Source organism: Temnothorax longispinosus, chromosome 10 (assembly GCF_030848805.1).
Source record: "Temnothorax longispinosus isolate EJ_2023e chromosome 10, Tlon_JGU_v1, whole genome shotgun sequence".
In the NCBI taxonomy this organism is placed as follows: Eukaryota; Metazoa; Arthropoda; class Insecta; order Hymenoptera; family Formicidae; genus Temnothorax; species Temnothorax longispinosus.
The window spans coordinates 4,202,836-4,228,570 of NC_092367.1; the positions used below are offsets into that span (position 1 = coordinate 4,202,836).

At 32.7% G+C, this 25,735-nt stretch overlaps 2 protein-coding genes, 1 long non-coding RNA gene and 1 other non-coding gene across 6 annotated transcripts in view; 3 read left to right on the forward strand and 1 right to left on the reverse strand.

The window, feature by feature from the left end:
* Dora (zinc finger SWIM domain-containing dorado) overlaps window positions 1-12,618 on the forward strand; it is a 60,238-nt gene extending 47,620 nt beyond the window's left edge. For all 3 annotated transcript variants that reach the window (XM_071790794.1, XM_071790796.1, XM_071790795.1), the window contains exon 22: window positions 75-12,618. In XM_071790794.1, coding sequence (XP_071646895.1) covers window positions 75-141 — 67 coding nt within the window. In that variant the 3' untranslated portion in view covers window positions 142-12,618. The remainder of the gene's footprint in view (window positions 1-74) is intronic.
* Window positions 1-14,638, reverse strand: part of LOC139820495 (uncharacterized) — a 50,862-nt gene extending 36,224 nt beyond the window's left edge. The window contains exon 1 of the long non-coding RNA XR_011733984.1: window positions 13,922-14,638. This is a non-coding gene — a long non-coding RNA (uncharacterized lncRNA). The remainder of the gene's footprint in view (window positions 1-13,921) is intronic.
* On the forward strand, window positions 13,956-14,037 carry Trnas-aga (transfer RNA serine (anticodon AGA)). Its single transcript has one exon. It is a non-coding gene; the product is annotated as a tRNA-Ser (tRNA).
* Window positions 14,639-17,371: 2,733 nt separating the features above from the next.
* LOC139820487 (alanine--glyoxylate aminotransferase 2-like) lies at window positions 17,372-23,231 on the forward strand. Its single transcript, XM_071790808.1, has 9 exons — window positions 17,372-17,507; window positions 19,241-19,338; window positions 19,441-19,559; window positions 19,688-19,922; window positions 21,157-21,250; window positions 21,605-21,813; window positions 21,934-22,159; window positions 22,243-22,641; window positions 22,844-23,231. Exons 2-9 carry the CDS (start codon window positions 19,274-19,276, stop codon window positions 22,949-22,951), a joined length of 1,455 nt encoding a protein of 484 aa, XP_071646909.1. The 5' UTR covers window positions 17,372-17,507; window positions 19,241-19,273; the 3' UTR covers window positions 22,952-23,231.
* Window positions 23,232-25,735: the final 2,504 nt, after the last annotated feature.

Here is a 25,735-nt window from a genome sequence, read left to right on the forward strand (position 1 = left end):
TTCAAGTACAAAGATATATAATGGATGGATATGAATGAAATGAGAGAAGCTAATGATATCCGTTTTTTACTCAGATCTCAGTCTTGTAATAAGGATCTGTGGGCGCAGATCAATGCGGCGTTACAACAGACCGGCAAATGACACAGGACGGAGCCAGGCGTGACGTGGCTCACTTCCCTTCCTCCTCACCCTCAACCATCCCTGCCGCCTCCACCACCGACAACAACTCTCGTATTACAGCATCAACATCCCTGTCACCCCCATCCACAGAGCGTCGTATGCGTTCACGGGCTGGCTACAGTCAATAAGCTCGCTTGGGATAAAATCTCCATACCATGCCTCATTGAGGAACCAGCGGCACATCAGCTGCCGCCACCTCCTCAACACCAGATAACCGGTCTACCGGGACCATCTGCATGGCAAGAACCAATCGACAGCCGTGGTTCTCAGGGGATCAATAACAGAGACGAGCGAGATTTATCTCAAGTTTAGTTAATGTATCTAGAAACGCGTGAGTAGTTGATGACGATCAAGATGATCAAGATGATCAGTTGAAGATATATGAGTTAGATTAGGTTTAATATAAATAAGAGTAAAAACAGCTTAATATATAAGCTTGCGTGTTAAGTTTTACATATATGCATTATTGCTCGCATCGTAAGATCTACATAGAAATGATGAAACATTCAGTGCGCTGATTTATGTAAGAATCTTCTGCATAAAGTGATATATGTATTATATTAACGGCCATGAATCAAAATTCATGTTCTGACTTTGAGTCATATCAGTCGTACGCGTGCGAGTCATGAAGTATACATAGCATATCTTTATATTAAGATAAATAAATTCTGAGTGAATGAATAAGTTTAATATATCTAGAAGATTTATATATTTTTTTTCTTAAAATGCAGTATATGATTATTATCGCAAATTTTTAAAAACTCGCATATTTTATATATATTTGAGAACACAAATATTAAATTTATTGGAAAAATGTTGTTTTTATAACTTTTATTATCTTATTTGAGTAACTTGATGCCACTTAAAATAAATAATATATTATTTATAAATTGAATTTTTCTTCAGTACTTAAGAAGTTCTGACTGGAAATGAAAACATAAACACTGAAAGTTGTCCGGGGACAATTTTCGCATTGTAAATGCATAATATCAGTAAAAGTCTCCTACAATATTATGGAAAAAAACAACATGGTGCAATTTAAAAAATTTAAGGTGACATTGACTTTATAAAAAAAAAGTTTTCTTTATTTTTTTTTATTGGAGGTTGTAGTTTGCATGAAATAGATAAATTTTCACCTTACAACCTTTTTTTAAACTATCGGAAGCGTCTAAAAAATCGCGGACCGTTATGTTGAATACCCTGTATATACACACTTTTATATATAGATATGCATTCAAGTATGTATCTATACATATTTAACAATTATACATATTATATGTATATTACAAATATTTATAAAACATATATTTAATTGTTAAAATATTTAAATGTATAAAGCATTATACATTATTATCTTTATGTGTTATGCTACAATTAACATTTGCATAAAAATTTAGAACTTTTTTATAATAATTAGTACAACATTATGAATATAAAATTAACATTTTATTAAAAATTATAATACTAAATAATTTACTTAACATTAATGCATTCTACAATATATATGATATTTAGTTGTCGTAATACAACTATTACAGGATTGCCATATGCTATTGCTTTCTACTAATAAGACTTATAGAGATGATGAAGCATCGAGTGCACTGATCTATGGAAGCATTTGCATACAATGATATACATATATTACATTACTATTTTTTATTGAAATTTATATTTTGACTTTAAATAGTATCATATTATTTGAAATACTTTTTAATATTACTAGAGCGCAAATTCTATTCCATGCATATATTTGTGAAGTTCGTGAAGTTACCTCGTTTACTTGATCAAAGTAAAGAATTACGAGAATTATTAAAGTAAATCACATAAAATATTTTATCGCGCAAAATAGAAAAAAGAGATAAGAAGAGAACAGATATATTAAATTATAAGAAATTATATAATTCTTAAAAAATTTTATAATATTAAATTGAATTGATTTATAATATAACACACTTTGATTCTATAATTTGTAGGATTAATATTGAGTAATGAGTTTTTATCAATGACATGAATTAAGTTCAATTAGTTTAGATATCAATTAGAGTGCTATAAAGAGTGGCTCCGCGTAAAATTATTTGTTAATTTTACATTTTTAATTGCAATTAAAGAGAAAATTTTTATAATTTTATATAAGAGCGACATACAGTTTTCTTTAAACGGTCTCAGTTTTTATATCTTTAAATAACTACATACGATATGTCATGTAAATGTTAGGAGCTTTCCAGCAAGCGACACAAGTCGATACAAGTCGACACAAGTGTCGTTTGGTCTTTGTTATTTATTGCCAAAAAAGCAAGATAGAACGACGTTTGTGTCGACTTGTGTCGCTTGCTGGAAAGCTTCCGTTGATGACATGTAGATGAATTTTAGGTTTCAAATTTTTAATATATTATTTTATCTTTTTGTGACTCAGACTATGTAGAAATAAAGCTAGCAAATGCATGCTAAATCATCTACTTTATCTCCGTTTTACAAAGTCATATATAGAGAAGAGCTATCAAAATTATGTCCATTACCATAAAAAAAACTAATTTACTGATTTACGAAAATGTTTTCTGTATAAAGTGATGCGTTCTTTATTTTAGGTTCATATACGGAAATGTATGTAAAATTATGTAAATTTTTACTGTTTGAATCATGATGAAAACAATTAGCTGATCTACAAAATTATCTTTTGCATAAAGTGTATAAAAATGTATAAATTAAACTCAAAATATCAAATAACTTTGCAGCGACGCTGCAAGTATTAAGCGAATTGAATCTGCATAATTAATTAAATATAATTCGAGACAAATGCCACTATGATTTTAATGATCAAAGGAATTGATCATTCTCTTAATTATTTTGTTGACAAGAAAATATGATGGAACATTGTTAAAATAAAATTAGAGTAAGAATGGTATCAAATATGTAATAACGATGACAACACAAAATTCAACAAGAAAAGATTCTATAGCCATCGATTTGAAGCTTATTAAATATCTCCAAATAAACGAAGAAGTAGAATCTTTATGAATAAATAGGCAAGGATTCGATAGGCAGGTGCGATATGTGAAATATCGTTTTTATATTATATTTTAGATGATCGTGCAGTTTTTTTCATGTCAAAACTATCTCGAAGAAATCGATATAATACTTTCTCTAAAAAAAGAAAAGTAATGCAGTACTTCATGAATTTTAAAGAAGTCGGTGATAGAACAACTGCATATTCACTGTTTTAATATAATTTTGTTTTATTTTAATTTATTTTATTTTTTTTGTATTAAAAAGGACCGAAAAGAAAAATTAAAAAAAAAGGAAGAAAATAGAAAAGATAATATATAATTTATATCACATATTAAATTTATATTTAAAAATTGATTTTAAGAATATAACTTCTTTGTTAATTTTTAAATATAATTAATAGTAAATTATTTAATTAGTTTATTCTATAGTTCAATACTGTAGAATAGTCAAGTAGTATGTAAATGATACAATTTGAACATGTTATAAAAGAGTATTGTGCTGATAGAATCATTTACCGGCAAAAATATATAAATTAGCTTATATTAAATATGGATAATTAAATAAATTCAGTATATAATAGTATAAAAAAATGTTCATGTTTTTTTATATTACGTTTTATAGGCTGAACATATACTAAGAGCAAGAGTGAAGAACTATATAATTTGTTACAATATCTCAGTAACTAAAAACAGAAAAAACAGCTTGTTAATTGAAGAATTTAGAGATCAAGTAAGATAGAGTGATGGCGAGTTGTAAATGGAAAGTTTTTCTTATTATTTTTTCTCTCCTAAGAGAAATGAAGTCAAGTGGAATTTTTTATGTGATTTTATTTTATTCTCTGATATATTCATTGATATCTTTTTTTTTGTACTTGTTTGAATACATTTTCAGCTTGCATCTTACCTATCTTATTTTTGGATTGTTTTAATACACTTTTACAGGCTTGCATCTTATCTATCTTATATTTGAACATTGCATCCTAACTTATGATGTTTATCTTCTTACAGCGTGACTTTTTCTACAAGTGAAATAACACACTTACGACGTAATAGTACTTTTTGTTAATCAAGTATTTTTAGTTATTTACTTACTGTTATTTAGTTACTTATTAGTTATGATCTCTTGTCTTACACAGAAAAATGAAATAGCCGAGAAAACGCTGGTTGATAAAGAGAAATTGGTTGATGAGTTCGTCAATTATCCATTGGTGTGTTTTTTGCCCATATTTTATTATTTTATAAATGTGTACATAATATGCATACGTTCATTATTTAATACTTTATATATATTTACGGCGCGGAGACCGCACCGTGACTTTTTTACGCGAACGCACGAGTTGCAAGTTGCAAGTACTCGAGATTTTGAGATCTCAATAACGAGTGAACGGATATTATATATATACATTATATATTATTTATTAGATACATATGTATATAAATATATATACGTATAATAGATACATATTATATATAAAAGTGTCAAAATTCAAGATTAACTTAATTGTGAATTTTGTTTCACATCGAATACGCAAAAAAAGCATTAAAAATATACATTAAATTATTCAATTTTACACGTCTTTAGCTATAAAATTGGATAAGAAATTTCAGTCACATTTTGTAAAAATAGAATTATAAAAGCGACATTTTTTTCGAATCTCAATTGTTAAACTTTACATGATATAGAGGGTGGTAGTTAAGTACCCTAAAAGATTTTAAGGAGTGGATTTCTCACACTTTAAGACGAAAGCTTCGTATGACCATATGTCCGAAACGGCTTAGTTTAAAAAATACAGAGTGTCAAAGTTAAAGGAAAAAATTTGTTATTTCTAAAAATTTTGAAAACCACTCGGGTTATTTTAATGAAACTTTAATAGCGTTTTTCATTGGCAGAACTAGTGCGCACTGTATCGTATCATCGTATTGTATCATGATATTTTTTTATTAAAATACGAATATGTTGGTTATAATTATACGCCAAGGCCTTGTTTTCAATCCGTATTCGTATCTCGTATCTTATAGATTGAAAATAAGGCCTCTTGGCTTATCATTTTTATAAGAAAATATCATGATACATGTCTGTCCTTAAACGAGGAAAATATGAGATGAAGGCCCGGGCGGGAACCCAGGTCCTTCAGTTATTAATCATCCGCTGTAGCGCGGAGCCCATGAAACTTTAAATTTCATCAAAATAACCCGAATGGTTTTCGAACTTTTTGAAAATAACGAAATTGTTCCTTCAATCTTGGCACCCTGTATTTTTTTAAACTTAGTTGTTTTGGTCATATAAAGTTTTGAATTTGTCGTCTTGGATTTGTGTGAGAAATCACCCCTTTTAGAGTACTTAACTACCATCCTGTATAAATTGCAATACAACTTAATGATGACAATCCTATACTGCACACTTCTAGCTTTTTTTTATAAAAGAAGGCGAAAGATGGGAAGAAAGGGGAGAAAATAAAAAGAAAGAGAAAATTTGAAAATAAGGGGGTCACATAAATATGAAATTATAAAAAGTGAAATTATATTTATTAAATTTATATGTAAAACGACATTAATTTATAATATTTGAATGTAATCCGAAAAAGATATTCTGCTGTATTTTTACTGTACGTAAATCATATGAATTAGATTAAGTATGATAAGCCTCTTGGATATGAGGAGTAAACGAATAAGCTTAAATATATGTTGTATAAAATAAATCTTTATGCGAATTCTGTTGGATGCAGTAATGCGCGTTAGCGCCCACTGAAATGTACGACTCAGGCGAATATTACATACACGAATTTATATAAAACCACACGCATGGTAGATAAATAACTTTACCAGTCAGATCTATATACATATAGTATGTCGGTATAAGAACGAGCACCGAATGTGAAAAATCAAATCGATTTAAAAACTTTTCTTAGCATATTGCCTTGGAAGCGAAAAGGCGGGATTCTAAGAATGTGTATCGGATGCAAGAATGAATTGCTGACGCTGTTCGTTGTTCGCTCGCTCGATATAGATTTATTTTTATGCTTTTACACTTGAACAAACTAGTAGTATATAAATTTTAGTCTGCATCCAATCGAATCCGCTATTACATTAAGTTTTTATATGTGCATATTTACTTTGTGACTCGCACGATCAACGTAAAGAAGAACAATGCTACATGCGCACGTATGCTAATCAGATAATGAATAGGATGTATTGTGAACATCAGAATTATTACTGATGCTGATTTATAAAAGCATCTTTTGCATAAAAAACGATGTATGTACATTATAATAACGGTCAAGAATCAAAATTCACGTTTGGACTTTGACTCATGTCGGAAGAATCATCGAATGTCATTTTTTAAGTTAATTCCGCATCTCTGGCCGCAATTAGATAGGGAAATTTTACTTTCATTGATAGATAGAATTAATTCTTATCTTATTTTATTTTTGTAAACAAATGACAAATTTAAATAACACACAGTGACGTTTATTTATGTAACGATATAGTAGAATGAAACCTATATATATATATATATATATATATATATATATATATATATAGATAATAATTACTTAATGTTATATTCAAATTTTGATGAAAGTACGTAAGTTTTACTATCTTCTAGCACTTTATTATTCTCTAATGAATCTACGTTTTCTTCCTATTTTCTTTTTTTCTTTCATCTCGTTACTTATATTTTATTTCGTTTCTCATTGTATAATCGTAATTTACATTATGCTATACCTGATCGTAACGTATTCTTATTTGTCATTATTGACAGTTCGTAAACGAAATGATCTCTGTAATTTTTAAATTAAATAATTTGAGATATATACAATATATATATACATAAATAAAAAAGAAAAATATTACAGCCGACATATCAGCTTCAGTGTTGAGCCGTTTATCCATGCAACACCAGCCTCCGACGAAATACAATTGGAAAAATCTTGTCTTTATTTTTTTGTACCTTGTTTTTTTAGCATCCGATCATTACATTTATTTTTATTTTTTTTATGGAAAGTAAATGAATATTGTCACATTTTCCTTATCATTTCATCAAAAATAATTAACATAGGCTTTTAAATGATATTTATGAAATTATTTTAATATCTTGCATTTATTACAATTTATCTTTTGAATCACCCGTTGTGCTATCATAGAAAAGATAAAGAAAGAGAGATTTCATTGCTTATATTAAATCTGGTAGCCTAAGTAAGTTAAAAAGATTTAAATAATCTAAATACCGTGACGTAAACGATAAGAGAGAAAGAAGATTTATTTTTACTATATAATTAAATGCTTATAACACGTACGCGCACGAAGTTAACACATCGCGCGAAGTATATTACAAGATAAACAATTGTTGTTGTTTTTTAGTATGAACTCTGAACAGTGCCTCGTCAAAATCTATGTGAAACCACTTTCCACAATCCGAGAGACGTTCTGTAAGGTCTACTGTTTGTGTAATTCGTCTATGATATTGTTTACTGTCTGTAATTACGTAATATTCTTTGTTAATTCTCGACTCGTAAAATATTGAAATGACATCGATGTGGGCTAGTATCGCGAATTCTGTAAATCCACTATAATCGTTTGTTGTGCTTCGTCGTGTAAAATAGATTTAGCGAATTAGTGTGTACATTATACTTGCAGTCAACATTTGCCTTAGAAAATTGAGCTTCTCAGAGCGACATTTAACAAGCAAGCGGTAGTCCGATTAATCTGATTAATCTTATTGGCAGAAGTCATTCTTTGAGATCTGGCGATCCACGCGTGCGGAAAATGCTTAAATGTATAGGAATGGCATTCTGCTTCGGCGTGTTATAACATGCCGTTATAACGATAACGCGCAGCTGGCATTCGTGTTTTTGTTTTGTAGCGGCGTTTTGAGATAGCGCCGAACGAGATTCAGAGCGGCTACGTATTCTTAGATAAGCGAGAAGCGTCATGTAGAGGGCTTAATACGTACGTGAGAAGCATTAAATCGCACTGCCACTAATTTACGATATCGTAACGATGATTGCGATTTGAGAGAGCAATACTAAACGTTTAACAACGTCGCGTCACGAGATTGATGCTGCAAGCATCGAAGACAGATATATTCTGCGCACTTCCTACGAAGTTAAGGCTCCGCTTCGGTATTTCTCAAAACAATGTAATATATATATAACCTCCTTTTATCTCTCTTTATCTTTCTTCTTGGCAACAATATCTCGAAAAACTAACTTTTTGAAATCAATTTCTGACGCCTCGCAGACATTAATTGCACTACGAAAGAATTATAAAAATTATGGATATATAGTATTCTCAATTAGTAAAATTGTTTTATGATAATATCGACTTACTAATTATTTCATGCACACAAATGTGTTTTTGTTCATCTGTGAGAACATTCTCTTTCAATCCAATAAGTTTCTATCGATTAAATTAAAACGAAAGAAGATTAATGGCTAATTTTTTCTAATACAAATCGGCAATATAAAGCTTAATTCGAACAGAATTTTGCATTAATGAAGGATAAATTGGGATCGTTATCATTAGTCAATTTTAACTGTCGATGATGATAGCTGATTGATCACATTTACTATTCCCATCATATATTTTTCTTACAAGATAGGAAATGCTGCATCGAGCCTTAACTGTCGTGATTATTCCCACTCTTCGTTACACAGACAGTTAACAATATTATACAAATACTTCGCGTCACGATCAAAAAGATCTCACTTGGATAAAGAAGACGTACATGCAATGTGTTTTGTTCGCATATTTCTCATACAAACATTTCTTAAGCAACATCTATTAAATGATCTACGGAGAGGAAACGTCGTCATAGTATTTGATCCTAGATTTGTGTATTATGCGCATAATCGATAAATATATGCTCGTAGAGTTGTAGAGACGTTTCATTAGCCTACTTATGATTAGAGGATTTTTAGCAGTAGAGAGGCTGCGGCCCACATCTCGCGAAGAGAGGACTTGGGAGGGAAATGTCGTCCTTTCGCGATGGACATACATGTGTACTAGGTATTCAGGTGTATTTAGCTAATAGAATATATGTAGGCTGCTAGAATATGTTGTCTATTTTACGTGTACTGTAAGTTAAGATGATATTGCGTCAGCGTATCGTTCTCATTTCGGTACCCAATTTGCATGGATACCAATAATGAATCTTTTTGCGAAATTGCAGCACCGATTACGACGCAACGCAATAGATGAAAAAAAGATAAAATGAAAATTAATTTAACAATCAATTTGAAAGTTTCTGGGACAGTTAAAAAATTTCTTTTTACCACGCACTTGGTCGAGCAATTTCACTTCAATTTACGACACGTATTTGTAAGATATAAACTTTTTGTATATGCTTGTGTATGAAAAGTCGCGAAAACACAGAATATGCGTGTATCTCAACGCTGTGCGAATACTTTGCTGTAAAACACTCGTGTTTGTCTGAAAGAAAGAGAAAAAGAAATCTCCAAGAAGCAAATGAAATAACGCGATTATTGTGAACTAGCCGACATTCGATCTCTTAAAAAGAGACGAGAAAGTCGCGCTAATACACTATCATTAAATCGAAGATATTGAATACTAATTGATACTAATACACCTGAAAGGGAGCAAAAGAGCTAGAGAATTATAAAGCCACACGTTTTGCGGAATAAGAAGAGAGTTTGGCTTTTCACTAAAAGTGAAAAAAAAATCGATAATATATAATTTAATATCGATGTCACCCACAACATTTTCTTTACGTGTGTACATATTTTGATTTTGCCACGTTATTGAGACATGCAATGTCGTTAACAGTATGAAGAGTCATATACTTCTGGAGTCTAATGCATTTTTGCAAACCCAATTCTTCTGATGATTACGCCCTTGTAACCGTATTCTATTGCGTATCAGTAGAAAATATATGTACAGCAATCACATTAAGTTGAGATCTTATCGTTAAAGCATTCAGTTTAGACAGGTAAAAAAAAGACAACGTGTAAGACAACGTGATGTCAAGAAAAAGATAATCTGGCGTGATATGAGAATTGCAGCAACGAATTGCTGCAACGTCGACGATGTCCCGTCGACGTTGCAGCATGAACTGCAGATGAACATGAAGAAAGCATTCCAGATTGAAATCCCTTCCGTATTTTTACCGGAAGTAAAAAAAAAACGTATCTCTTTTAGAGGCACCAGCAACAGATCAAGATGTGGACATTTCTAACGATGTAAATGATAGTTGAGAGTAACTCGCTTCTTTAATTCGAATTAATATATATACCCTGTTTTACCTAATCATCAAACATAGTAGAAATAATGTAACTATCTCGTTAGTGAAATGATATGATACCATTTTTTACTTTTTAAAACATCATAATAATTTCCATCTATTTCCATCGTTGAAATGTTATTTAAATAATCACATGGAGTCTTCGCGAAAATTTGGAAGCAATCTCTAATTCCTTATACCTATCAGAAAGAATCGCGAATAGTGCACTGATCTCGTCTGCCCGCTTGATAAAACGGTGATTACTCTCACAGTTTGTTTCGAACTGACCCTGATTTAATGATGTTTATTCTGTCTTTATCTTGTAAGCCGGACAGATTTGTAGTTTGAGATATATTAGGAAATATTTGTACTGTAAATATATGATACACACGGATCTGTGTTGCCGCTCGATCGCGATTACGAGGGACACGACATTTCTCTCGAAGCACAGTAGAAGATAATGGAGATTCGGCGAGATCGCGAAATTCGATCGCGCCGAGTATATTTTTCGAGGGATGACAAGTTTTCAGAGATTTAACGAAATTTAACCCCTTCCCCCGCTTCCCCCCGCCCCGGTTCGAAAAGTCGAGTCCTTGTCGTGGTACGATCCTGCGACATCGTAGTAGTTTGACCGATCACTCTTATCGGAGTATAATACGTAAGTTTTAAATATTAAGATCAGTCTGCAGCTTTGTGTCGACGTCGAGCGCTATGCCCTATAGGACTATAAGATAAAGGTACCAATACTCGGACACTTAAGAGTAGGTAAATGTACCAATACCTGGACACGTATCTGTGTCTGGATACCTTTAAAAAAATATAAATTTATGGAAATAAACGTTTGGATATTATAACTGAAGTTTCAAACTACAAGAAAAAATACTTTTATCTTTGATTTTAATTCGCGTTATACTTATTAATAATAAAGGTGTCCAGATATAGGTACATTTCTGGGTATTGGTACCTTTACCTTAATATTCGTTATAAAGCCCGATATCGGCCGAAATATTGATCAGCGTGTTTACTACATGCGCAAGTGTAATTTAACCGCAGGTTGAATCTCCATAATCTTAAGAAAGACGATTGAAGTTTCCACATCGCTACGCTGTTCTACATAAATATATAAAAATACACGTTGACTGTGTAAAAAAATTGACCACGTCGTTGATCGATAACTTCGGTGTCAGAATCGAATGTCGCATTATCTTGACTTGAAAAACCTCCCTGTTTGGACCCCCCCAAGATTTCTAATTTACTTGAAGAACATTTTTCGAGATAAGAAAGAGTGTTTTAAAAAAGTGTTACTAATTAACATCGCGCATATATACATCGGGCTTCTAACGACGTTGCGAATTTAGGTACTGTAGAACCCCTTAACTTTCGTGTGCCACGTAGGATAGGCCTAACACTCGACATAAATCCGATCGCGAGAGGGAAGAGAAGTAATTTTGATACGAAAGCCTCGGCTTTACTTATAATCCGCTATTGGCATAGATTTGAGACTTGTCAGGCGACGATACGCGCATCTGATGCTATAATTAATTATCGTCTCGCACGTGCGGGCGGCGGATAAAAACTGTTAGGCCTATCTTGCTCTCGATCAAACATTTGTCATTTGAGATATATTCGTCACGATCATCGTATATAATATATCAGGTTTACTCTTCAGGTCATCGAGTAGGGCGTAGAGTTTTTCAACTTCTAGGTGTTAAAGAAATATTTTATAAGCAACAAGAATATGCGCATATTATGTGTATATCCAGACACGTATATATTATATCACGTAAGGGCATTACGCGTGTGTAATATATACTATAAATATAAATATAAATAAATAAATATATATACATATATATATATATATATATTCAAATGTACAATTTTACATCGTCGTGGATGTATTGTTATAGATTATAATTGCGTCAAGGTGGCTTCGTCGCATTCCAACAAAAAGAACGAGGCCACTGTCGCTTACTCTTTTACGGAACACGCATAAGAGTATATACATATATAAATATACATAAATATATATATAAAATTTGTCATTATATTCCCCGCTAAGGTACTTATTATTATGGCTATTACGGCATGGTAATCGTGAATGTTGTGGAGTGGATCTATTTATGAATCCGTCGATCGTTAATGTAATCAAATGTGTTCTGCGTGACTTTTAATAGAACACTTTAAAATTGATCAACACCCCGCATCCTTTTTTCTTCACCCATCTGAACTCACCTCGACGTCATCCGGAAAATATCTCGATGCAACGCATTCTCGTCTGAATTTTCCAAAGAAATAAGAAGGAAGTAATAAAAGATAGTAAAGAGATAATAAATTTTAATGAAGATAATAAAAATAATAATGAAGTTTATGTTCCTCGTGCAATTTTATGCAGGTTTATTTAATATTTCTTTTTTTTTATTGCATAATAAAATATAGTATTATACATATATTTACCATTTTATTTTTAATATTATTTTTAAAAAATTTTCATTTTAACATTTAACTGTTTTCAGCCATCGTTATGTCGATCTCAATTAGATGGTAATATTTAAAAATATTGAGATAATGCAGCGGTTCCAGTTGCATAGGCGGTTTTATATCGCAAGGACAACGACACTTATTGGAAGTCGAACTTCGAAGATATACTTGGTCTATGAACTTTATTTGGCAAAGAATAAAAGAAGAAGAAAAATTAAAAATTAAATTTTTCAGTAATATAAAAATAAAATATTTTTTACAGATTTTTCTTTTATTAGAGATTACTATTTTAATAATACTGCTTGAATAAATAATAATGTCATATTTCTATCGCCAGATACGACGTCAAAAGAGTGCCGCAAAAATCTCCTTTACACTCCGATCAGCGGCAGGTCCTTATCACCATTTTCATATGGAAAGACCTCATCTACCCCTCCTCCCGATTCCCTCCTACACTTCTTACCGGCATTACCTTACTGTTATCCCATAAACTCACCTCCCATTTTAGCTTCGCCCCTGAACGCCACATGGCTTGAATCCGTATTTCTATGCTACTTTTATTATTAAAAGATTCCTTTTTATCGTTTGAATAAAACATGAAATCAGAAACTATATATACGTTATTTAAAGGATCAAGAAGATATCATCTGCATCTCGTATATGTGCATATCTTCGTTCATCTCGGCACCATTCGGAAAATAATGACACGCATTCTCGCGTCTAAATGCATCACCAAGGGATAATAAAAAAAGTAATAAAGGATAAAGAGATAATAAAGATGACGAAGAAAGTTACTTTCTTCATGCAACGATTTTGTTTGAGCTTCATTTGATATTTCTTTGTTTTTTTTTTCTTTGCGAAATAAATTTGTTTTGCTCGTAAGGCAGTAAGGCAGTTTTATTAGTAAAAGATTCTATTTTGTCGTTTTCATAAAATATTAAACCAGAAAATACGCATATTATGTATAAAAAAAGAAATATAAGTACCTTTGTTAAAAAATATAAGTATGGCTCACCATGAAATGATGAAAATGGCGTAAACCACTCGTAGCAGTCGTGGCCGAGTGGTTAAGGCGTCTGACTAGAAATCAGATTCCCTCTGGGAGCGTAGGTTCGAGTCCTACCGACTGCGAAAGGTGTTTTTTTTTTTTTCTATCGAATAGATATATACGCAACATTTATCGAATGAATATTAAATAGCTATTATTTAACATTTATCTTTTTTAGAATAATTCACAAGTGTATTATAGAGATATATAAATTACAGTGCGATGATACAAGTCTATTTCGTAACCGATATCGCAATGCTGAAGAGATATTTGTGTTACGAGTGCACGATTGCGCCAATGTGTCGTGTTTGCCGTATAAATTATCGATATTTTTTTCTCCAAATCCAGATAATTCGTATCTATATCGATAACGATGGAATAGAGGATGTAGGAAATTGCGATGATACAAGTAAACTGTGATCAATCGTAAGTAGACGGAAAATGGTAATGAATTACGAAAAAGCAATACGTATGATTCTCATTATCAGTAATTCAAAATAGAATAATTTCGTATAAAAGATACTGCCTGCATTTATAGATAAAATCAATATACAGATGATTTACGCGTACTCTGTTCTCCATAATACCCCATAATGCCCTTACATAAAGCTATTATGTAGCTATTTCTCTGTGCGAACAATTGAATAATAACGGATCAATAGCTTCTCGACCTCCGACATATCACTTGAGTGCATGCGTACCTAGGAATACCAGCGTTCTCCATTCCTATTCGACAGGCGACGTATTTAATCACGCAAACGAGAAAATATCGGCGACGAAACGATGAAGATTGCAAGTGCTATTTCGTATCTCTTCGTCGCGATGGACGTCACTCGTTCAAGTTTTTATCAGGAAGCTTACATGTTGACCGAGCCATCCAAGGGATCTTACGATCGATTGGTCGCCAGGATGTAATTATTAGGATACGATATCTATGATGGAGCGCAACGTCTGCTTGACGTCGCGTCGTCGCCCGAGATCTTTGTCTCTGGAGGACTAATAAGATTCGGCTTCCACCCGGGAGATTTTGCTTCTTCCCGCACTCTGCTGATTTACATTTATGCGAACGACGATATCAATGACGCGGAACTGAACGCCATGCTGAACGACGTAAGCTTGATATCCCGTCCCAAGCACATGCCGAAGCCCCTGTTTTGATAATCGGCTCGAACAAAAGCACGTCGGACGGACAGCGGACAGCGCCAACTTAAGTACCTGTGGGATCAAAAGCTCTTTGACGTGGTTACCCTACTGTCCTTTCACCCGCATTCGTCCCTCGAGTTCATGAGAAGATTCATCAACTCGGCCAAGCACGAGTTCCAAAATGAGAACGGGAAGGTGGATACCTCGAAGGTATATTTTACATCCGAGATCAGCAGTAAATTGACGGAGGCTAAATTGAAACGTAAAGGCAGACGGCTCTTCAAGCTTTCGGATTTATGTATTTTATCGCATTTTTGCGTGCACGGACTCCACATGTGTTTTAGAATTGTAACTGTAGACAAGTGGTTATACAATTATAATACCACATGATTAAATTATATTATTGTAAAATTAAATGATTAAATTAATGCTTTGAAATTATTTTATTTCTTGTGCAGGAAAAGTTATCTCCGAACTATAAGAAATTTGTAAGATTAAGATAAAAAAAACGCGATAAAGATAAAGAATATTATTTATAGGTATCTAATATCCGAATATGTGTGCTAATATATGATCAGCTTTTTAGCTCAATCACGATAAGACGTTCAAAAATAAATTGATCAAAAGATCTTAGATTTTATAAATGCTTTATTTGTTAACTAAAAGAGATAAGTCCCACTTGTAGAATATTATCTCATGAAGGACGTATATAGAACGAACTGTGTGACGCAAGTATAACAATTATTTGTTAAGAGTACGGATGTTGCGCTTCATTCGGCCAATAAAATCTTGCAAAACAATTTACAATTTGCATTTCGTTTAAGATTTGTGACACCAATAACACTGCAGAAATACGCCCGGCAACTGGCGCGGCGTCAGTCTGCGATATCGCACGATAAGCATTTGGGTTTTTTGAAGTCTCTTTTCATCGTCATGTAATCAATCGGATTTTCTTGTGGGGTTGACATAAATAATTGACGAAATAAAGTTATAAAGATAATAATATCTAAGACGGATAACGATGTGATAAATCGCCATTGGAAAAACACTATTTTAAAAATATGAAGCAATAAAGTTTCTATACAAAGATAACTTAAAATACATCATAATTACTATCATTATAGTTTGCTTAAACGGTGGACTATATCGTGTTATTCTACGAAGGTATGTTAATTGGTATGACTCAACAAACCATTTCGTTTGAGAGTTATTAGGCAATGATTCATCAGCGAAATAAAATGCCACATAAATGTCAATGGCTTCTGCAGATACGTCTCCCTTAAAGACGGCAGCGACGATTGCTGACTTCACGCCCGCGCACAGTGGAAGATTTGTAATCGAGCGCAAACGTGACTTATGTTTACTACGGGCGATATCGCGGCGTATCGCGAGATTGCTATTGTCATTTAAATTACCTATCCGATAGCGCGTATCACGTGTTGAGTATCGCTATCATCGTCGAAACGTGCGTGCCGCACGTGGCTTTCTTTATCGTGACCACGATATTTGCCGGTGGCTTTGGCAGTACTAACCGTGGCTCCTATTTATATGCCGCCCGAAATATGGACCATATGAATATCTTTCGCGGCTTTATAAAAGTCCGAAGTCGCGAGAGAGAATATTCTCGAGAATTCAGGAATATTTCCTCGAAAAGATATTTCATGTATTGAAGCAGCTAATAAATACGGCTTAGAAATTTCAATTTCTCTCTACCTTGATTACACTTCTATTTATAATATTCTCATCTCATTTTTGCTTTTATCTGACCCGCGATTGGCAAAATAAAAATATATATTAACGGTATTTCTTGTCAAATCTTCTTCTCGATATTCAGTATCAAGAGCAAGGTCACCCTCTTTACAAGATTAAAAATATTGACGCCTATCGCGAAGAAAATAATTGCTTTTATTTTTTTAACCTTAAACCTTAACTATCATTTTTAATTCGTACAATAACTGGCATTTTTGTAATACATTTTGTGATACTAGTAAAATGATAAATTTAAGCAAAACAAGTTTTAACTGTTCTTTAATATTTAATTTTATTTAATTTTAATTAATTTCGAAACATAAGATATTTATTGAATTGATATCGGCAATCGCTTTATTATGTAATTGTGTTCAGTAAAAAAGACTATGTTGAAATGAATATAATCGGCGCGCGGAGTGACGCACAAAGCTGCGTGGGAAGTGGGGTGTCGATGATGGAGGGAGAGCCGTTGGTCCGACACGCGTGCGCATCCCCGTATTTTTCTACTCCCGCCGGCTTACTCTTCCCTCTATATATGACATATACAGCCTGTATAATACAGGTTGCAGCATAGTATTTTCGCCAGCACCCGCAGTAATCGAATAGAAATTCTCGGATCAACGTTGGGCCACGTTGATTCACCGTTGTACTACGAGTTCAGGTACGATTGCCGGTGATCGCATGCGGATCGAGCACAAGTCTCTTTTTTTTATTTATTATTGATTATTGCTGTTTCTAGCAAAAGAATATTATTTGCAATTTGAAATTTTCATAATAGACAAGTTATTTAGCATGTATGAAATACTATTTTACCTTTCTCTGTATTTATTATTAATTGTTAATTTTTTCAGTAAAACAATATCGTATTGAACCCTTTTTTAAATTTTTACTATCTTCTGTTATCTATTATTCTGATGTCTATTTTAAAAAAGCAACAGAGTGGGTGTTCTTGTTCATTATTTTTTAATGATGGATCTTTTGATCCATTTGGAATCTATATTTCTTCTCAATTAAAATATTATAACTTCAAAACACGGCAAATAATTTTTGAACGAAGTAATCTCTCGTCAGCATTTGCTATCGCAGATCGATGAATCGCAAACTCGCAAATTTGCATTTAAAATTTTACCTTTAAAATCGTCGCACTTGCATTACTATACGTTATAGACTTACTTTGCACACAGTGCGTTTTAAGCTGCTAAAAATAATTATAGAACATTAAGTGGCAGCCAATATGACGAATTATTCTCTTCGAGATTCATTCTGCAAATGAGATGCGAGGTCAAGCGCGTACGGAAATACTACTTGCACGTGGTAATCACGTGCGCTTATCGGGCACCGGAAAATTACTCCTCGGATGCCTATATCATTAAATGCACAGATATTTATCAATTTCACTACACAGATTACGCCATTTACACCACGGCGTTATTCTTCAATGAACGAATTTGATAAGTTTCACATAAATTCTTTTCCTAACGAAAATGTCAAATCAATAGTAATCTTCAGTTAACGATTGAAAGAGAAGAATTTTCTACTTTAGGGAACCAATGAATATATATAACTAATTTTCTTTTAATTTTATGTAAAATTTAATTTAACAGTATTTTAGTTTAATTAATTAATTTAAGCCTCAGCTAGAAAGATATATGATAATAATTAAAAAATCGCAATAACTAATGACTCTTAAAGAAAATATCAAATTGGGATCAAGAAATTAATCTATAACAGTCGAAACAGTCTCTTGTTTTCTGGACCAGCTCTCTCCTAAAAGGCACCGTGCTGAATAAGTCTCTCGAAAGGTTTAATCCTTTTTCAAGAAAGTTCTTTCCACATTAATTTGCCACGTGGTCGCTTCTCTAAGTGACCACACGGTCATCGGATGCTGCAGATCGCGATGTGCATCGCGCCGCGTTGCAAAATAAAATTCAATTTGTAATTTGGCGAAAATAGAAAGAAAGCTTAATTAACCGATTCGCGATTGTTTACTCCAAAGTGATTGTTTGCGCTAACCGTCCATTTATTATTGTCGCTTTTATATGTTTTTATTTATATAATTTTCGTCTGTTTTCGTGTATTTACAAGATGAGCTTCTAAAATATTGGTCGGAGATGTCGGTTGGAGATGTGACGATGCAATCGTCACAATATAATTATACGTATTCATCAAAGAAGTTAAAAAATGCTATATAAGATCATCGCGATAAAATTTTTTACCTTTTTATCGTTACTTTGACTATAATTTATTTATTCTGATAAGAACATGATCGATTTACAAACTTGCTAGAAAAATTTGTGATGAAAATGTACCGAGTACCTATATCTAACATTACAATTATATGTTTGCCGATATGATAAGTCGAATATTTTTTGTACTGTTGTTATTTCCTTATAGGTGTAATTAGGAAGTTCCACCAGACTCTCTACTATGGCGGAATCTTTAGAGCAGATGCCAAAATCCGACACCATAAGGCTTCGCGATCGCTATATCGGGTAAGCAACACATTTACAAATGGCAAGCGCACGAGGCGTTCTTGGCTCTAATGCATTTTAAACAAATAAAATTGTGTTATGACGATTTTTTTTTTATTCTAGACAATCGTGCAAGCTGTTTTACAAATCAAATCCGTTAAAAATCGTAAGAGCTGAGGGACAACACATGTACGATGAGAAGGGTAATAGATACTTGGACTGCATAAATAACGTTGCGCATGGTACGTACTTTTCAGTTCTTAAATATTAGATAATTCGTCATTGTTAAGCCTCATTGGTCTTAATTGCAGATTTTTTAAATATAACATAGCTTTTAATCGATATATCGATATAATTTGACTCCCTATAGTCGGTCACTGTCATCCGGACGTTGTGCGAGCTGGACAGGAACAGATGGCCTTGCTGTCCACGAACAATCGTTTTCTTCATGACAACCTGGTGATATGCGCGAGTCGACTGGCATCGCTTCTGCCAGAACCGCTGTCCGTTTGCTTCTTAGTGAACTCCGGGAGCGAAGCTAATGATCTTGCTCTTCGTCTCGCTCGGACGCACACGAAGAACAAAGATGTCATTACACTGGACCAGTAAGTTCTACCATTCATCAGGCTACCAGAATTAATACTCTCTGTGTGTGCGATATTTTTATAACATTCTATTATTGAGTTCCACGCGCTATGTCACGAAAATTCCGTCGGTTAACGAGACGAATATGGAATGAACTTCCATTATTTCGTTCCTACTCGGATCTCCTCGACGTAAGCAATGTGCCGCATGTGTGTATCTGGCTTAAAATATATTGGATATTTCAGGCTGTGAACAAACACTGATGAGAAAATTCACTGCCGAACTAATCAGACCGATTTGTCTTTTTTGCAGCTTCTTACCGCTCTAAATCGACAGGGACGCGGAAACACGTCGCTTTTTTGGGCAATCGAGATCGAGCGTACCTGACGGGCAAATCGGATGTGGACATCTGATTCTTTTCACCGCGGCGGAAAATAGAATTCGCCAGCATAAAGATCTTGTCGCTGTTTTTAGGTGGCGTAAGTCTCACGACCGACGTACGTGCCAACACGTATGATACATAATCTATATTTATTTTCGCCTTCTATCGGTGAGGACGATGTCGCCGAATATTGGACTGGACTTATCCGAGAGAGACAGAAAGAAAGACAGAGAGAAAGAGAGTGACAAACGCTAGACGATGTTTTGAATGAAAATGTAAACTTAAAGTAAATGTAAAATGTGAAGATAAAGCGAAGTCACATCTAGCATTCTAGCACATAAGCGACTTTGTTAAAATTGAGTGCCAATTCTAAAACTGTACAAAGTTGCGTAAAACATTGAGATAATACTGTAATTATTACCGATGCATTTATACAAAACTAGAAAACTGATAACGATAACGCGCTTGTGCACTTGTGCTCTAATTATTAAAAGCAGCTGTGGACTTTACGCTTTGTCTTTCTATCGACGTTGATAGCTCAGGACAGCTCGAGGGCACACGAATTAATAATTACTTCACGTCTTTGCTCGAGTTTATGAGTGAGTAGCCCTTGGCAACTACACGGACACGAATGCGAATATCGTAGCCACGGTGGGGTCATTGAGCGTCTTCGGCAACAATGGGAAAAAGCTAAAAAAAAAGTTACATTTTCAGGGACTACCTTTACTTAGTAAAATAATACTTATTAAATAATAATGAATAATTCTTAGAGAGCTACATTGTAGCCTTGCAGTGCCTCGAAGAATTTAAATTTCGATGAATGTAACGGCCAGAGAAGAAATTTCTGTTCACGTTTATCTTTCTGCTTTTAGCGCTTATCACGGACATTTGACCACGATAATCGATATCTCGCCGTACAAATTCAACCAGCCTAACGGCACCGGCAAGAAGGATTGGGTGCACGTGGTAAAGTATTATAAATGCTTTTTGTAAATGATTATTGATAACGATATGAAATTGTCTCTGTTTATTGCATATGAATTATCTTTCTTTTTCTCAAGAAACTTTAAATCAATAAGACAGGCACGGAGATAGCCTTATAAAGAAAAATAAAATTTTAAGACAAAAAATCTGACAACAGATTTGAAGACTTAATCTTACAGTAAAATTTGTGATCATTAAAATAACTATAATTTCTTTGTTATATAGATTATTTCTTGATTGTGAAAAAATCATGTTTATCATATTTGTATCGTTTATATTGTTAAATGGAATATGTATTTCATATGTTTTTTATATTTCGCTACTTTTCTCTTTCAGGCTCCTTGTCCGGACGTGTACCGCGGGAAATATCGCGCCACCGATTACGTTGACGAGGATCTCGGGGTTAAATATGCCGAAGATGTACAGCAAATCTGCAAGGACATCAAGGCTCAAGGACGTGGACTTTGCGCCTACATCGCGGAAAGTCTCATATCGGTCGGTGGGCAGATTCTGCCGCCGCAAAATTATTTCAAAAATGTATACAGGTATATAAAAGACTATTTTTTTTTAATACGCACTTATAGATACGTATTACATACATAGAGAAGACCATAAAGCTAGAATAAATATATAAATGACAATATGGAAAAAAATTGATTTTATAGGCACGTACGCGAAGCAGGAGGTGTTTGTATTGCGGATGAGGTTCAAGTCGGTTTTGGCAGAGTCGGCACTCACATGTGGGCCTTTCAATTGTACGGCGAGGACGTTGTGCCGGATATAGTCACATTGGGCAAGCCCATGGGCAACGGTCATCCCGTTGCGGCCGTCATAACAACGCCAGAAATCGCGCGTAGTTTCTGCGATACTAGAATCGAATACTTCAACACGGTTAGTTTAGATGTTATTAACATCAGCGTTTTGGAAGTTGCTGAAAATATGTTTATAACAAAAGATATTCCGCGTAATTTCAGTACGGGGGCAATCCCGTATCCTGCGCAGTGGCGAACGCAGTGATGGAAGTCATAGAACGTGAGGGCCTTCAGGAGAACGCCTTGAAGGTAGGCAATCATCTGATCGCGGAATTGAAAAAATTGGCGAAGCGACGGAGGATTATCGGCGACGTGCGCGGCGCTGGGCTGTTCGTGGGCATCGAATTAGTGCGCGACAGAATTAAGAAGATACCAGCGACGGCGGAGGCGAAGCACGTGGTATCTAGGATGAAGGAGAAGAAGATTCTTGTCAGCAGCGACGGGCCCGACAACAACGTTCTGAAACTGAAGCCGCCGATGGTCTTCACACTCGAGAACGCCAATCATTTCGTATCCGTTCTCGATGAAGTGCTCGAAGAAGTCGATATCGATTTCGACGAGGTGATTAGCATTTTGCGTTTACTTATTGTTAGACACGCTAGCGATTACAGTAGTCTTTACCGAAATAAAGTATCAAGAAAATACTATTTTTTTTATTATGGTAAAAAAAAATTTATCTAAAGCAAAATAAATTCTTAAAATTTTGTACTAAATATGCGTGACTTTAAAAAAATAATGTAATTAATAATTGTGTGTGTTTCAGGAACCGGAAACTACTACAACTATCATCAAAGCAACGATCTCATCCATAGAAGTCGATAGAAGCACCGCGGTGAATAGCGGAAAGTCACTATTTGTTCACGCTAATTAATAACGTATCTCGTACAAATATTGCAAATTTAAAATAGTTTTATATAAAAAAAGTATTATTACTTTTAAGATAAATATTATTTCTTATTATGATATATATTTTTATATAATTATCTCGGAAATATACATAAATAGAATTATTTTAGTAAAATAAGACAATATATATATATTATTGAGATGTTATAAAAAATATGTTAAAATCAATACATTTTTATATAATTGAAGGTTATCAATCTCAACCTTCCCTAACAAAATAAAATTTATTTTGATATAAAAAGAAATATATGTTTATAATGTATTCCAGTATATTGTTTATTCCTGAAATATATGGTTTTTTTTAATATTCTACCTTACAAATTTACTGTATGTGCTCTCTCTATCTTAATTTTTTCCTTCTTTTATTAATGAACCAATAATAAAATAAATCCATTCGAATAAACAATTGTGAAGAAATACGAATGATTCATGCACACTTATTAAAGCGAGTTGTTTTCTTAAACGGTCGTGTTTTTCTTTCTCTACACTTCTCTTTTTAAATTCAATTTTGTTTTATTTAAACACCTTCATTCTATCAATTATATAATTCTTTGTTTAGCTTTTGGTACATGTCTTTCAGTTTATCTTTATATGCTTGTATAAAGCAATAGTCTAGGTCAAGCAAGCGGACGTGAGCAAGCACGAATAAATAATTACATCAATGAATGCACAGTGCCGCCATGTTGGTGCCGTTCGCATACTCATTAAAACAAATTTCTTTATGCTTGCTCGCGCTCGCGTCAAGTTTCTTCGTTAGTATTCGGGTTTATGCAAATATAAGAATAAACTCAGATGCAAAAGAGATAAACAAAAAAATTATGTAATTAAAAAAGTGTTTGAGTAAAAAAAAATAGAAAATAAAAGAGAGGAGCGCAAGACAGGCATAACGCAATCAAATCTGGTGGACCGAACGTAAAAAAAGTTTTGCAATATAATAATAAAATTATAATTATAATTACAATAATATGGTAAATTATTTTAAATAATATTATCGAATTATAATGAAAATTTCATCTTATTTTATTTAAAAATTATATAACGTACATACACAAAAAACAGATATGTTATTAATGTCTTAAAATTATATTTAATGTAATATTTGTAATATGAGTAACAGAGAAAATATCTGTACGAATTAAATTATTAATTTGTTATATTATATAATAAGAATCCGGTATGAATTAACGAGCAAATGAATGAGTGAATATACAGAAATATGTGGAAAGAAAGATAAGAATTTGCAGAATGTAGAAATGTATATTTTGTTAAAATAAAAATATCTACGATGAGATAGAATAAGTTAAACTATCGTATGCAAATAAAATAAAGAATGACGTAAGACGGTCGACAATAATTTGTAACATTTTATAATTTTTTAAAGCTCTTATTAAAATATACTATTATACAATTTTTATTAAATACTTACAATTGGAAAGGTAAAAGCCATAATGGTGTAAGTCAAATTTTTTAAGATATTGACTCATGTGCATAGATGCAATTTATATATTGTATAGATTGCGTCTATGCACACGAGTCAATATTTTATAAAATTTGACTTACACCACTATTGCTTTCCTCTCCAATTAATGAAATAATTATCTAATCTAAATAAACGTACATCTACAATCACATATACTGTTGTTGCGTCACATGTCCTAACGTTAAATGTCCTTGCGTTACACTAACGTTACAAGAAGCGCAATTTCAGAACATTCTAAAATTTTTGAATCGCAAAAAATCAAACTCTTTAAAATTATTAGAAATTAATTTGCGAAAAATTGACAAAAAGGAACGGAAAATCAAGTTCTCGAAAATTATTAAAAATTACTAGATTCGCGAAATTGGTAGACGAAAGAAAAATTACTTTTAAGAAAATATTATTTGTAAAGAACATGACACTAATTTAATAATATCAAATTGCGATTTGGAAGAAGATTGGATTTTTAAATCTAGAAGAGTTTATATTACAAATATTTAAACTTTTGAAAATCAACGAAGTATCAAAAAAATAAAACTCTACAATATGGCACAAAAATCAAATTTCCAAACACTTTAAAATTAAAAATTCTATTAATATTTTTTATTTTATTTCTCTTATTTAAACACATCTGTAAAGAGAGAACTTTTGTTATATCTTGGTCTAAGTTATTACGAATAATTGCTATGTATCTTATAATTATAAATGCAACAATATGCAGATAAATTATATTTTTCCAAATTAGTATACACATATACACATCTATTACATATATATATTTTTCCATAATTTACAAAATATTACTTTTAGTACCGTATCTTTATTAAGGGATCGAGTGTTAAGGAAGCGTTTATTTCTCATAAGAAGAAAGAAAGCTAGAAACTAATTGTCAATTTATTCTCTCCGTCTTCTAATGTCTCTTTGAAAATAACTTATATATTTATAGAACGATTAGATTACAACTCTTTTTTTTAACAAAATCATATTTAATTGTTTTTTAATTTTTATAAATTTTGTAGAATATTTTAAATATAAGATATATATATTGTTTAAATACTTTACACGCGTACTTGAAAGTTGAACGCACATAAAAATAGAAAGAGAAGTCTTCTACACAAGTTTATCATAATCTGGAAAAAGAATAATCTTAAAAATACTTGAAAGGAAATGTTGTTTACTTATAAATTTCCTGCCCGCGTAATCATCGTTAGAAGATATCTCCTGCAACTAACACCGATATCTCGCGACCTGGATCAAAGTTTGACACTTTTA